The sequence below is a fragment of the Ambystoma mexicanum genome, chromosome 6p (assembly GCF_040938575.1).
Source record: "Ambystoma mexicanum isolate Mex_15411 chromosome 6p, UKY_AmexF1_1, whole genome shotgun sequence".
Classification (NCBI taxonomy): Eukaryota; Metazoa; Chordata; class Amphibia; order Caudata; family Ambystomatidae; genus Ambystoma; species Ambystoma mexicanum.
In genome coordinates this window covers 513,589,409-513,604,989 of record NC_090935.1, presented here as the reverse complement: position 1 = coordinate 513,604,989, position 15,581 = coordinate 513,589,409, and the positions used below count along the sequence as shown (strand labels likewise).

General features: G+C 46.5%; 1 protein-coding gene across 2 annotated transcripts in view; it reads left to right on the top strand.

The window, feature by feature from the left end:
* Positions 1–15,581, top strand: part of DEPDC1B (DEP domain containing 1B) — a 479,942-nt gene that overhangs the window by 151,252 nt on the left and 313,109 nt on the right. For both annotated transcript variants that reach the window (XM_069627327.1, XM_069627326.1), the window contains exon 4: positions 3,961–4,088. In XM_069627327.1, coding sequence (XP_069483428.1) covers positions 3,961–4,088 — 128 coding nt within the window. The remainder of the gene's footprint in view (positions 1–3,960; positions 4,089–15,581) is intronic.

The following is a 15,581-nucleotide window of genomic DNA, read 5'->3' as shown; positions in this document are numbered from 1 at the left end:
TTCATAGCACTCAGCGCCAGCTCGCCTCAAGACTTGCAAAACTGCCTACTTTGTGCCTCATCCAGGTCATCACTGCTTCTGCCTTTCTGCTGTCCTTTCTCCCTTCCGTTACCCCTCAGTCCTCCCCACCTTTGGGGGAAGTACCATGACCTCTTTTGGTTGGTGTCATTGGTTTAATGGTCTGTCACTGCCTGCTCTCCAGCCTTCTTAATCACTGAATACCTGATCACATTGTTGGGGAATTGGGGTGGGGGTTCATATTACCACTGTGATCTGAAGATGCCCTAGCACAGGTGAGTGATCTGTTCTTATAGCGTTTATCGGTTTATGTAGCAGAGTGAAATGAAAGTCTGGTACTGCAGGTAAGGGAAGTGAACTTCTTTATTCAAGTTCCAGTGACCATGTATATACATCAGGTATGTCCAAGAATAAGTAAGTAGGAAGGTACACAAGAGACATCCACTGGTCTCCACTCTCACAGGTTGCTATACTCCAACTGATATTTATGGAAGTTACAGGGGCACTCTCACCACAACATTCCACAAGCATGCATTCCACCAGGCATTCTCTCAAGCATTCGTGCAGGATCAAGGCAGGGAACACAAGACACAACAGTTTACTGACGGTTTCTGCCCTATTAGAATGAGCATGCATGCAATACATACTGCCCGCCTTATCCTTATTTAAGGTGTTCTGGAAGTTTGTGTTTGATTGTGATGCCAGTGGGAGCTACGTCATCTCACAGTACAGCTTCCTCCACATCTGATTAACTTAACAAAGTACAGAAGCACATTAGGCCATTGGTTGGCAAGGTCACTGTAAGGGAGATTTTTCCACAGCCCTCTGGTGAGCTGTGTGAAATTTCTTATCCTAATGGAAAGTTATGGGGCCAACCACAAGTTAAACCATTTCTCTTATGTGTAGCAATGGCAGATCAGTCGGGTACCACTCAATGGCGGAAACAATACTTTTGGATAGATACGGGTCGTCCCAAGAAAACCCCTCCAATACACTACACAGGTAGGGTGAAAAATATACTCCATTTAGTATTACACATACATCAACCTAGAATTACATAAAGCAACCATCAGTTCAAATACATGCTTTGGGTTAGACGGAACACAAACGGTAGACTAGTGCAATATAAAAACAGTAAAGGGCCTGTTAGGGAGAATTCTAATTTCTGTGATAATTCTCTTCAACCTTGGAGACCCGCAGCTCTTTTGCTGGACTAGGACTTTTAATTTTCATCCTGGAGTGAGACCTTTTTCTCACACTCATGTATTTTTCATCTGATTTGGACTCTGTGTTTCTTTGTTTTTGAAGTCTGACTAACTCGATGGGCATCTACTTTTGTATTGTGACGCACAGCAGCTTCAGTGCAGTGTCACAAGAAGTCCCTTGAATTTCTCATGAGGTTTAAATACCTTCTCTTGGGTGTACTACTGTTCCCAAGAGTAGTGAAGTGAAATTGGCTTTACTTGCCTGTGTTTCCTATGTAGGTCCAGTACACCCCATTTTATGTGTAAGTGCTGGGGGTTACTTAGCCCCTTTTCCTACCTACTCATGTAACATGTCTTATGTTACACTTACTACGTTTAATGGCTGGTGGCAGTGGTTTTATTTTCCTACCATTGTGTGTTTCTACCGCAGGCTGAACCCTCAGCTGCAGTAGTGCACCCATGGGGTGCCCATTTTGTCAAAATGGCCGGCCTTATTTTTCTCACCATTTCCTGCCTGTGAGGTCTTTCTTGGGTTTTACTCTGTGCGCCAAACCAGGTTTAACACTTTTGTTAGTTTTGCCTTTGGCAGGCTTCAGTGCTGAAACCCACCTCTGGCTCCAGTGTGTCTGGCAGGGCAGGAAGTGAGGGAGGTGCCCGAAACTCCATGTCTTTAGTCTCCTTGGTTACCTGAATGCACCCAGTGCTGATTGGCTGGCTGGACAGCCACCCTGCTGTGTGAGTGACAGTTAGGCTTTGCATGAATGGGAGAAACCTGCATAAAAGGTGAGGCTTCTTGGACTCAAGACGGTTGTCTACTGGACGAAACACCCAACAAAGGAATCGTGAAAAGAAGCTTGCTGCATCCTCCTGGACCGTTGAACAGCCCTGTTGCAGTGCTGAAGCTCCAACTCCTAATCGACTAGAGAAGCCCCAGAAAGGACTAATTCTTCCCTGTGGTTGGTGGGACCAACTAGCATTTTTAACGAGTATCTACTTGCTTATTCTAAATCTGAGGAAGTGTTGTGAAGTGTATTTTTATTGTTGCATATTGCCTCTTTTTAAAGAAGGCTCATTTAAAATTGACGGATAAATAATTTTTACTAGAAATCCTTGAGTGTCAGTGGTTATACTTGTATGTGTGGATTTCGATGCTACAGCTCTACAGCTCACATTTACCTTTATTGAAAAGTCTGGCTGCTCAGTTAGTCTACCAACTTGTGTAGTACAGACCTATACCAATAGGTTGGTTAACCAATACCAAGAGGACAAGACTGGTGTAGTCTCCCGCAGTAGTAGGGTTACTGCATGCACTCTTGCCTACCAGTGCCTAGGCAGATCCATCGCACTCCTATTCTAACTGTATGACCTATGCCCAGCGGTGAACTTTATACATGCACCGAAAGGGTTGGGGAGTAAAAGGAGACCTTAGACAATAGTAAAATGCATTTACAGTCCTAATCTTGACCCACAAATGCCAGCAAAGGAATAGTTTGTCATCCCTGCAACCTCCTACACTGTAAAACTATTTGCTCAGGTAAACAGTTACAGAGGCAATACTTTGTGATAATGGCCTGGAGGATCCATGCTCCTCCTGTCCGAGGACTGGTGCAACAAAACCTGTTGCTCTCAAGCTAGGTCCGCTATTTAAAATAAAAAATTGTTACTGTGAAGGAAATTACTTGCTGGAATCTGCAGGGTTCAAAGGAAAAATAATGTTTTTAATACTATGGATAAGTGAAGGAAGGAAGGACGGCAGACTTTGTGCTCTAGAGCTCATTCTGCAGCATGACCACCGGCAGAGCAGAGAGACTGCGGGGTGCCACAGAGCTATGTACCCTGGTGCAAGGAGGTCCACGTTGGCACTAAGGGCACCTTTGAAACATTGTTGGACCTAATTAAAGGAAATGGAGGTCCCACAATAATAATTGAATACAAAGCCTTCAATAAACTAATAATGAGAGGAATTGGAGTCCTTAGGCATTCATTAATCAGTACTTGGTGTTCAAAACAGAAAGGGGGAATACCCTATGCGGGCAATATCCGTCAATGAGCCCCACACTAGCAACTGTAAAAAGTGGGCAGTAGATGTGCATGTCCACACTCCCGTGACACAAGGGGTTGTCCCTGAAATGAAGAATGCGGGCATGAATATGCCAGGAGGAAGGCCATGATGAGCTAGAAAGGGATTGGGGAAGGCAGGATGGAAGCAGTTCAACCCTGGAGAGAGAAGTTGTCCAGGATGATTGAAGCCTCACTGGGCCTTTGCCTACATAGCATTGAACGAAAGGTAATTATGGTGGGAGGTAGGAGTGTTAACACTGATGTTAGCGATACATCCTCCCACGCGTACTTACAGGAGAACGGCGCTAAAATCCAGCCTAGCCGTCTTACACTTAATAGATGTAAAAGGCTGGGTGATCGATTCCAACTATAGAGGAGAGGTCCAAGGTAATGATGCGTTTGATGATTACTGTATCCTGGTGGGAGATGCTCCCGTGATCTCTCTATCCGACCCCGCCCACAGGGGCTGGGGACTTCGTTGCAGGTTATTAATGGGCCCTGAATACTACATTCTGTTAATGTCTTTGGGTTTGTGCAGATGCATGTTTTACCCTTTTGGTAATGAACATGGTTGATGCATGTTCCTTTAAACAGTGGTTTATTGCTGTGATATGCATTTTTGTCCACTTGTTTCTTGTCACCGATTCTCAAAATGCAAATGTTTACCTTCCTATAGAATTCGGAGATGTGGTATAAACGCCATAGCATTGCTATCGGAGAAGTGCCAGCATGCAGACTTGTACAGCGCAGAGCATTAACAGATGCTAATGTGGAAGATCTATGGAAGACCATGACCTTGACACAGTATGTGATTTGTTTTTGCCATTCTTTTTATCAGCTCCCAATACGTTATTTGCTCCTTTTTATCATGTTCTAATGCTACCTTGCGTTACTTGATCTTTTGAACTCGGTTACTTGTGAAAAGCAACCGAGATGCACAGCATAAGCAATGTGAGGTGTTCCTGTTGAATATCTCAGGAATTGTTCTGTGTATTATGCAATGCATTGGCTTTCCTTTCTGTTAGGGAGGGTTTTAATTGTAATGCCAAATCCCCTCTACTTCAGACCCCCAGCACTTTTTGCTGGACATATTTCTTGTTCTCCTGAATGAGCACGGGCTTTTTCTTCCCAGTCATTCTTTTTGCTCCGACCATGGGAAACACTGTTCATTATGTTTTTACTTTGTTTCATGGAGTCTTGTTTTCCTCCATACTTTCTAAATGCATCTGGGTTTCACTTTTGGAGCACACAGCACCTTTTGTGCAGTGTTACTGGGAGGCCTTTGGCCTCTCCTTTTTCTATTATATTTTCCATAAGACTATTGTTATAAAGGTTAAAGTGATACTTTTTATCCTTCTTAGCTTTACCTTTTGTGAGATCGGCACCCACTACCCTTCCTGTAACATTTCTGTTCGTGATGAGCATACATTTATGGCTGGTGGAAGTGGAAGCGTTCTACCGACTTTTGGGCAATTTCTACTCGCAGGCTGTCGCCACAGCTGCGGTTATGCACAGAAGGGTCACCATTGAACCAAAATGGTGGCTTCTTTCTTTTATCACCATTTCCTGTGTCCCCTCTGTTCTTGTTCCTTCTGCCATTCTCGGTGAGGGAGGCCCGGATTTGAGTTTTGTCTTCGTTGGGAATCCCTTGTGAAGCCTGCCGAGGCCCAATTGGGTCTGCGAGAACAAGAAATGGGGAAGGATCCCGAAACACTGCTGTCCTTTGTCTTCTGGTGTGTCTGAGGGAAAACAGTTCCCACTGGAGGGCTGGCTGTCCTAATTGGACAGCCACCTGCCCCTTTCTGTAACCTGCAGTGACAGTTTGCAAAGGATGAGTGTGGGTTATTGATGAAAGGTGAGGATGCTGAGGCAAAAGACAAGTTGACCACTGGAACCGAAGACGACCAGAGATGCCTGCAGCCCCCTCAGGCAACAGGGAAGAGACAACTGCTGTCCTGACCCTGTATTCTAATAGACAGAGGAGCTCTGAAGAGGACGCTTCCTTCCCTTCACTTGTGGGACTAATCAGCCATAAGATGACCTACAAGACCAGCCATTCCACGCCGTGCTGTGACCTTTCTGGGCTGCAAATCGCCAATACCATGGGCCCTCTGACCATATTACAGTGCATAGTCTTCCTGTGACCGAATCCTCCCAGAACTTTGGTGGGCTCCTGTTGGACTTCCAGAGCCAGGATCCCCCTCCTCAACAGTGCTGGACCGAAGAATCGAGGCAGATTGACCAGACATCAAACGTTCATCCTTGGAACCTGTGAAAAGGTGCCAAAACTGATGACCGACATTGGAGCACGAAGAATCCTTTGAGAGTCCTTTCTCTCGGCTGCTGCTGCAACATCTCTTCCGGAGTCCCTCCTTTCATCACCAGGGCTAAGGAACAGGGGACCGGGTTTGCCGCTGCCGCACCCGTTAATAATCTAGCAGAATCGTCTTCATAACTGCTTGGGTACTGTGGGACTCGTGGTAGTACATGCCTTGAGTCATTCTGTCGCTCCTTTGTTGCTGGAGTGCTGATTCCAGTGTTTGAGTGTTTGCCCATACTGTTCACCCAGGCCTAACGCTTGTTCGCCCATAGGGAGCCTTTCCCAAGATCCCTATAATCTGTTTGAACAAAAAAAGCCCTTTACTTTAATTTTTGAAGAATCCTTAGAAACTTTACCTTTTCTGCATCGTTGCCTTATCTGCTTTAGCTCCAATCTGATTTTGAACTCCTATCTAGATGAGGATGGACCGCTATAGCCTTAAGGCCTCTGAAAAGTAATATAAGTTTTTTAACCCTTTAAGTGAAATGGGCACAAAACAAGCAATGCCACACGCCAAAAACAGAGCCATGGTACACAAGAATTTTATGCTTGCGGCCTGAACAGACGTACTTGGCATGTGTAAATCAGGAAAACCAATGTGGTGAGGAACGACAGCATACATTTTTTGAAAGAGCACAAGCAGACCTTTTCAACAGTAGGTGACTTGTGCTGGTTATAAAAGTGTATGGTGCCTAAAGCAGCGACTAAATGTAGGGCCCATTTGGGAAATGAAAGGGTTGTGTGACAAAGGGCACCAGCAAATGGGTCGAAACGTTATGAAAACCACGTAAACCCAACAAATGTCATACCTTCCCGTGTTCCAGCAGGTGTCGCGACGAAAACGGTACCTCACAGGTGTGGGTGCACCTACCTGGGAGCCAAGGGGGAAAGCCTAAAACACGGCTAACCCCAAGTCTTTTCCGACCGCTGCATTTCAGGATTTTTTCAGAAGTGTACACCATACAGAAAAGGACCTAGGGTGTCCAAGCCACCAAGGAAAACGGGGAACCCCATGCATTTCTGAAAAGAAGACACCCGTGGGAATCCAAAGATGTCCGACTTGTGCAAATCTCCCCAGAATGTATTACCCACAAGCCCCGCCAAAGACCCACATGGGAGAAGGGTGCGCAAGGCCAGGGACATTGCCGCCGACTTTGCTGGAGCTCTGGATCGGCTGCGTTACAGCTTCTCCCCACCAGGGAGTCCCGGCAGTGTGCCAATACCTCCCCAAAGGGAAAAGCTGTAATGCAGCCCAGCCGCAACTCCAGGATGGTTGGAGGTGATGTCCCCGGCCTTGGACATCCATGTACCATGTGGGTGTACCGTCCCCTAAGCACAGCGGCAGCTCCAGGGAGACCCGGCAGGATCCCCATTCCTCCCCGGAGGTGACACCTGTGACGTAGCACAGCCAGAGGTGCAGCCTGGGCTTGCAGACGGACAACCCACATGGGAGGCATCCGCTCCCAGGGAAACGCCAATGTTCTGCTGGCATGGGGGGAAATTTGTGGCCTGCCTTTGCAATTGTGTCCCAGCCCACCAAAATATCTGCCCAGACGGCTCATTCCCACCAACACCACCAACAATCCAGCCCCAGTCTCACCCACCCCACTGACATTCGGCCCTAACCATAGAATAATAAAAAACAGTACTCTCATAACGTTGCTACTGCTCGTGTCGAAAAAGCTGTAAACAAAACAAAAAACATGTTACCTACGGTCACCCCAGCAAAAGCAAATCTACACTCATACTTTCCAAGCATGCCTCCTCTTGCAAGCCGTCCTTGGTGGTCTACTGAACTACCCCCCCCCCACCACCCCCAGTGAAAACACATTTGCCCCTTCCTACAGGCAGATATCTGCCCGCCCCCAGGGAGGGCTGCATGACGTGCCCCCCCACTCCATTTGGGGTGGGGGAGAAGCCCACCCCAAAATTCTGGATAGCCCCCCCATTGGATGGGGACAGTAGGGTTTGGGCACCCTGGGGGCAGATTGGCACTCCAATGTGCCCATCTGTGCCAAGGGAAGTTTGGTGTACACAGAAATAAAACGAAAATGGTACACTGCACTTTAGGGGGCTGAGGGGCACCCTAAACAGCCAGTTAATTTTCTAATGTAATGGGGGGTGACACTCCCCCCAACACCAGCCATGACTTTGTTTTGGTTTTTCTTTACCTCCATTCCTCCATTCCCTAGAGGCAGATGGGCTCCCATCTGCTCCGGGGGGGCCCTACCCTGCAGGCCCCATCGTTTGAGGGGCCTGCCCACACTTTCCTGGTGGCCCTTCCCTCCCCCCATTGGATGGGGGGGCACCTCATGTACTCCTCCCTGGGGTGAGAAATCTGCCCCCCCAGGGAAGGTGACAAGGGCCCTCCCCTTTTCACTTGAGGTAGGAGGGAGAGTGCCACCACCCTTTCATGTCCTAAAAAAAAATCTGTCGTGGCTAGTGGTCCCCAACCCCCTCCCACCTTCCCATTGCATTTGATTTTTTGGGATTTATTTTTTCCATATGCCCCAGGGGTCTCATACATGTGGCCCCATGCTTTGGGGCCTGGTGGTCTAGTGGCATTGCTGAGCGCGGATTGAGCGCTCTGCACCCGATCCGCGCCCAGCAATGCTTACACAAAAGGTGTCGTTGGAAAAAGGAAAATCTCCCCTTGCTTGAAATACAGCCAGACATCCAGGCAGAGCAAGGTGGAGACTCGCCTTGTGTTTTCACTGCGGCAGCCGAAAATGGCTGCCGCTGTGAAAATGCTTTCACTTTCACGTCTGCATGCGTTACGTACGCCGACTGGAAACTGAAGGTAATCCATCCCCCGGGCAGTGAGGATGGACCTCCCTCTCAAATAGCCCGGGGGTTGGATTACTGTTTTGAGCGATCCCTGCTTTTCAGGGATCGCTCAAAACAAAGTGCCAAAATGGACAAGCTATGTCGTCCTTGGCAACCCGGAGGTAATGTCAAGGACGAGATACCTTGTCCTTGGCACTTAAGGGGTTAAAGTACTGACCTACTATTGCTTGTGTTTCTTATCCATTTTCTTCTGCAACAGAACCTTTTCTGAGTTGCTATAACAAGTGATTTTACTCGCATTTGAACTGTGTTTAGTTACCTGTATAATTCTTAACTTATGGTTTACTCTTGCTTTGAATTGATATTGTTACTATGTTTGAAATAGAAACGTACTTACCTGAGATTGAACTTTAACCTTGTGTATATAAAGTACATAACATTTTAACTGTAATCACAAGTGTGAGAGTTTCTTTGGGCTCATGTATTAACTGAGTTCAATGTACTTACCTACAGCCCACATTTCCCTCCTAAAATGAGCCTGGCTGCTCTGCCATACTCCCAGAACCTTGAGTAGTACAGACTTGTACTAGAAGTTGGGGCCTGTATTCCAAGGGATAGTTTTATAAAGTCTTCCCGCAGGTAGACTTTAGGAAAACCTCCCCTAACACTTACCATTGCATCCTTTAGCTTAAAGGGTCACAATTGCAAACTGATCACTGAATACGGAGTACAGCAAACCACCTAGCATTCAGGAAACTCCTCAAATCATGGCTCTTCACAGCGTAACTACAACAGCGGCGCACAAGAATGCCCACCCTGTTAAACAATGATGAATAAAAACACCAACCTCGGTCACTCCCAAAATGGACGTACACAGAACCCAAAGAACGGTCCCCACAACAGACCATAAGATATTATGGGAAACCACAAAAGGAGGTCACAATAGACTGATCACTTAAATCAGACCGAGACGAAAGCCCTTAAATGACTCATCCAGTGCCACCCGGCAGTACCATAGCCAAACTCCCAGCAGACACATCTAGATAGAATGTTTGTAAGAGGAGACCACAACACCTTCTCCAACACCCAAGGAGGAGAATAGACACCCAACCCAGATTAATCAATCCATCAGAATGAGAACACCTACAGAGCTGGCTAGAATAGAAGGGCGAGCGCATTGCACCAACTGAAACCCAATCCACAACACCCCCTCCATCAGAATTGGAACACTTACAGAGTGTGTTAGAACAGCACTGGGAGCGCCTCACACAAATCTAAAACCCTGCCAGGCGTAACCCCTTCGCCCATCCTGATGAGATTGGGAGGATTAGTGAGCGCCACACTCGAACCGAGTTTTGAATGTAACATGTTAAAAATCATATAACCCACTAACAACAAACTCGGCATTTCTGCAGACTTATCTCACTCAAAAATCTCACACAACAATCTTTCGCACAACAACCCGCACGCACTTCACAACACCGCAACAACACAAGCCGCACCAACAGCACACGAGGACTGACATTGATCCGATATTCGCACCAAAGCTCACCACCCGGTGTATACTGTGTTGAAGCTGCCAACAGAACACCACTCCTCTCACTATCCTACTCCTGCTTCACCTACTAACCCATCCCACCTTCTTGCTTGCAGATCCGCCAGAGCGCTTGGGGACCAACTCCGTTGGTGATGGTGCGTGGCACAAATACCTTTAACATTTAACATCACTGATGTAGAATGAAAGTCACTGCAATACAGCTCTGACTCGGACTGTTGTTGGACCCCTGCGGGGCAGGGGGGAGGGGGTATCGGTTGAAACAGGCCAACAACCTGCGTCTCTCCAGATATTTTGGACTAAGTGCATTTAGAAGTTGCATTTTAGAAGTGAACAGAACGCGAGAAGTCCATTTAGAAGTGTGCCCAAGCTGCCTCTCTGTGAAAAGTTGAATTTAGAAGTGCATTTAGAAGTTGCATTTTAGAAGTGAACAGAACGCGAGAAGTCCATTTAGAAGTGTGCCCAATAGCCTCTATGTGAAAGTTGAATTTAGAAGTGCATTTAGAAGTGAAAAGAACGCGAGAAGTCCATTTAGATGTGTGCCCAACCTGCCTCTCTGTGAAAAGTTTGAATTAAGAAGTTCATTTAGAAGTGTGCCCAATTTCCCTCTCAATGAAATGTTGAATTTAAGAAGTGCATTTAGAAGTGTGCCCAATTTGCCTCTATGTGAAAGTTGAATTTAGAAGGGCATTTAGAAGTGTGCCTAATTTGCCTCTCTGTGAAAAGTTGAATTTAGAAGTCCATTTAGAAGTGTGCCCAATAGCCTCTATGTGAAAGTTGAATTTAGAAGTGCATTTAGAAGTGTGCCCAATTTGCCTCTCCTCTGTGAAAAGTTTGAATTAAGAAGTTCATTTAGAAGTGTGCCCAATTTCCCTCTCTATGAAATGTTGAATTAAGAAGTGCATTTAGAAATGTGCCCAACAGCCTCGCTGAATCTAGAAGTGTGCCCAATAGCCGCGCCGTAAATTCAGAAGTGTGCCCAATTGCCTCTCTGTGAAAGTTGATTTTAGAAGTGCACTTAGAAGTCTTTCCAATAGCCTCGCTGTGAACTTAGAAGTGTACCCATTTGCCTCTCTATGAAAAATTGAATTTAAAAGTGCTCTTAGAAGTGTGCCCAATTGCCTCGCTAAATCTAGAAGTGTGCCCAATTGCCTCTCTGTGCATTTAGAAATGTACCCAAGCCTCTACCTGTAAAAAGTTGAATTAGGAAGTGCATTTAGAAGTTGCATTAGAAGTGTGCCCAATAGCCTCCCTGTGGAAAGTCAAAAGCAGAAGTGTACCCAATAGACTAATTGTGAATTTAGAAGTGTGCCCAATTTGCCTCCCTGTGAAAAGTTGAATTAAGAAGTTCATTTAGAAGTGTGCCCAATAGCCCCTATGTGAAAGTTGAATTTAGAAGGGCATTTAGAAGTGTGCCCAATTTGCCTCTCTGTGAAAAGTTGAATTTAGAAGTGCATTTAGAAGTGTGCCCAATTTGCCTCTATGTGAAAGTTGAATTTAGAAGTGCATTTAGAAGTGTGCCCAATTTGCCTCTGTGAAAAGTTGAATTTAGAAGTGCATTTAGAAGTGTACCCAATTTGCCTCTCTGTGGAAAGTTGAATTTAGAAGTGCTTTTAGAAGTGTGCCCAATTTGCCTCTCTGTGAAAAGTTGAATTAAGAAGCTCAATTAGAAGTGTGCCCAAGTTGCCTCTCTGTGAAAAGTTGAATTAAGAAGTGCATTTAGAAGTGTGCCCAATTTGCCTCTATGTGAAAGTTGAATTTAGAAGTGCATTTAGAAGTTGCATTTTAGAAGTGAACAGAACGCGAGAAGTCCATTTAGAAGTGTGCCCAATCTCCCTCTCTATGAAATGTTGAATTAAGAGGTGCATTTAGAAATGTGCCCAACAGCCTCGCTGAATCTAGAAGTGTGCCCAATAGCCGCGCCGTAAATTTAGAAGTGTGCCCAATTGCCTCTCTGTGAAAGTTGATTTTAGAAGTGCACTTAGAAGTCTTCCCAATAGCCTCGCTGTGAACTTAGTACTGTACCCATTTGCCCCTCTGTGAAAAGTTGAATTTAAAAGTGCTCTTAGAAGTGTGCCCAATTGCCTCTCTCTGCATTTAGAAATGTACCCAAGTCCCTACCTGTAAAAAGTTGAATTAAGAAGTGCATTTAGAAGTTGCATTAGAAGTGCGCCCAATAGCCTCCCTGTGGAAAGTCAAAAGTAGAAGTGTACCCATAGACTAATTGTGAATTTAGAAGTGTGCCCAACAGCCTCTCTGTGAAAAGTTGAATTAAGAAACTCATTTAGAAGTATGCACAATAGCCTCTATATGAAAGTTGAATTCAGAAGTGCATTTAGAAGTTGCATTTAGAAGTGAACAGAACGCGAGAAGTCCGTTTAGTTGTGTGCCCAACTTGCCTCTCTGTGAAAGTTGACTTTAGAAAGTTACCCACCCCGAAAGTTACATTTAGAAGTGTGCCCAATAGCCTATCTATTCATCTATAAGTGAACCCAACTGACTATCGGTGATAGTTGAATTTAGAAGTGTGCTCAACAACCTGTCTGTGAAACTCAGATTTAGAAATAACCAACGGTATAGCTGTGTAATGTAGAACCTAAATCGATGACTAATCTACAAAGTTGATTTATATCCATGCCTAATACCCTCCCTGCATAAAGATGAATTGAAAGAAGTCCACCACCACCATGCTCTATTCAATCCTATTAGTATAACTAAAAACATAGTTGTGTAATATAGATTCTAAATCTGTGCCCAATCAACCTCCCTGTGAAACTCTGATTTAGAAATAACTAACAGCATAGCTATGTAATGTAGAATCTAAAACAGTGACTAATAATCTATCTACAAAGTTGATTTAGATCCATGCCTAATACCCTCCTTGTATAAAGGTGAATTGAAAGAAGTCCACCACTACCGTGCCCTATTCAATCCCAACAGTATAACTAACAGTATATCTGTGTAATAGAATCCAAAACTGTCACTAATAATCTAATACCCCCTCTAAGCAAATTGAATCTAGAGTCTGACCGAATATCTTCTCTGTGTACAGGTGAACTTAGAAGTGTACCCAATAAACTAAAATCACCTCTGTTTACTATTCTATCTAGAAAACCACCAATAGTCTAGTATCATCTTCAAGCAATTGAACCTAAGGTGTGCCTAAAAGCGTATCACCACCACCGCGCCTCAGAACTACAATCAGAAAGCCCTCCTAAATCAACCTAAAAGCTCGCACCAATCATGAGTGCACCCACTCCTCAAGAGTCAGCCAGAAACGAACCCAGTGGACCACCCCCACTCTCCGATCTGTCTTCCCTGCCGCCCCCCCCTCCCAAATCTCTCCAACCTCCTTCGCACCCCCTGCCTTTCCCCTCTCCAAACACCAAGCCAGGGGGGCACGATGGCGAGCCACTCACCCCAAGACCACTCATCCCCTGAACCCCACCCCCGACCCACCAGCATTACCCATACCCGCTCCCCTCACTATAATTCCTGGCACACCCCACCCTGTATTCTCCCACCTCCCACCCTCCCCTCGTACCCCTGCCACCCTGCCCCCCCAACCACACCCTTTCCCCTCCCTAAAAACTGCACGCCTAGCCCTAGCAAGAACTGAAGCTGCATCCCTCTCCCCCCTCCGACCCCCCTACTCTCTCCCACACACCAGTCGCAACAAAGAAGCTAAAGAGGAAACGTTCCTTGTCCCCTTCAATCTCTCAGCACTCCTCACCTCCCTTGTCTCGACCCATCACCTCTATCCCGCAATCTCCTCCTTCCCCCATGGCTTCTCCCTGCCTGAAACCCCTCTCCCTCGATTTCACATCACCTGCAACTGAAACCCCTAACCGCCAACACCCCTCCTTCAAATCCCCCAACCCAAACCCGATCATCCTATCACACGCAGCCTTCCAACCCCACCCGAAGCCGGCCAATCTCTCTGCTCGCCCACTATTCCCATCTATCATCACCCACCCTACCCCCCTCCGTCCACCCTCTTCTCCACCGCCCCATCCCGCTCCAGCACCAAGACCATCCTTGACTGCCGATGTGAACTGCATCCTATTTAACGCCCGATCTGTGGCAAAAAACAGACATTGCATCTTTGATCTCCTCGCCTCAATCAAACCAGACCTAGTTTTCATTACTGAAACCTGGTTCTCTGACGACTTCGGCCCAATCGCTAATGAAGCCTTCCCGCCTGACTACTCCCTCATCCCACTGAACCGTCCGTCCAGGGGACGGGGGATAGCATTCGTCTTCAAATCTCTCTTCCGCGCCTCAATCATCGACAAGCAACCCTCCATTCCATCCTGCGAATCTCTCCTCGTTAAACTATCCCTCTCCCCGTCGCTCTCACACACCTTCCTAATAATCTACAGCCCCCCTGGCTACGATAGACACTTCGCAAACAACCTTTGCGATTCTATTGCCACCCTCCAACTAAACCATCCCAACCTCATCCTTCTTGGAGACTTCAACATATGGCTCGACATCCCCACCAACCCTATGACATACTCCCTGATTGACGGTTTAGATGCAATTAATCTCCAACCCCACACAAACGGCCCGACTCACTATAAAGGACACACCCTTGATGCCATCTTTAGCTCCAACTCCCTGACCCATCTAATGCCGCCCACCCCTGTCATCTGGTCTGATCACTTCATTCTCTCGTTCGCCATCCACTCACCCGAACCCCTTCCCGTACTCACATCTGAACCTCCAAACATACGCAAATGCTGGAAGAAACTAATAATCATCCCAGACCTAGCCGAGGCACTCCTCCAGTCTCCTCCACCTACCTATCTCAACAACCAACTAACCCCTGAGGCCTTTGATTCATGGCTCAACGCATCTCTGATGCGGCTCACCCCCTTGTGCAAACCATCAACCCGCCGTGGCCCTTTCCCCAGATGGTTCACCCCTGAGCTGAAGACCACTAAACGACAATACAAATACCTAGAACGCAAATGGCAGAAAGAGAAAACCCATGAGAGCAAGACCTCCTTAGCCCGACACCTGTATCGGTACAAAGCCGAAATCCGGAAAAAAAAAACCAACTCCCGAATCCTAAACTGCAAAAACCAAAGCAAAGAACTTCACAAAATTATCTCCGAATTCACCAATCCGGCTTGTAACACAACTATCCCGACCGCGTCACAATCACTGTGTGACTCTCTCTCCCTCCACTTTTACTCCACGGCTATCAAAAGGACAAATACTCTAACCACCAAACTGGCTCTCTTACAGCCACCTGGCAATCCTCCGCCCGTACCGGCCAGCCCATCAGCTGCGACCTCTACGCAACCAACGTTCGATTCCTTCAGTCCAATATCACCAGAACAATTTCTCAAACTCCTATCCGCCCGCAAACCATCTGGATCAGTATTGGACCCCTGCCCTGCCACAACCCTAAAAGAAATCTTTACCTCCACCTGCGCAGGAGAACACGCAAGATCTATCATAAATGCCTCCCATTCCGCCGGTATCTTTCCAGACGCATTCAAATTGGTGCACGTCAAACCTCTAATTAAAAAACCTTCGCTCGAGCCCAAAAACTACCGCCCCATCTCAAACACAAGGTTCCTTGCCAAACTCATTGACTGAACCGCCTACTCCCAACTTAATGCCT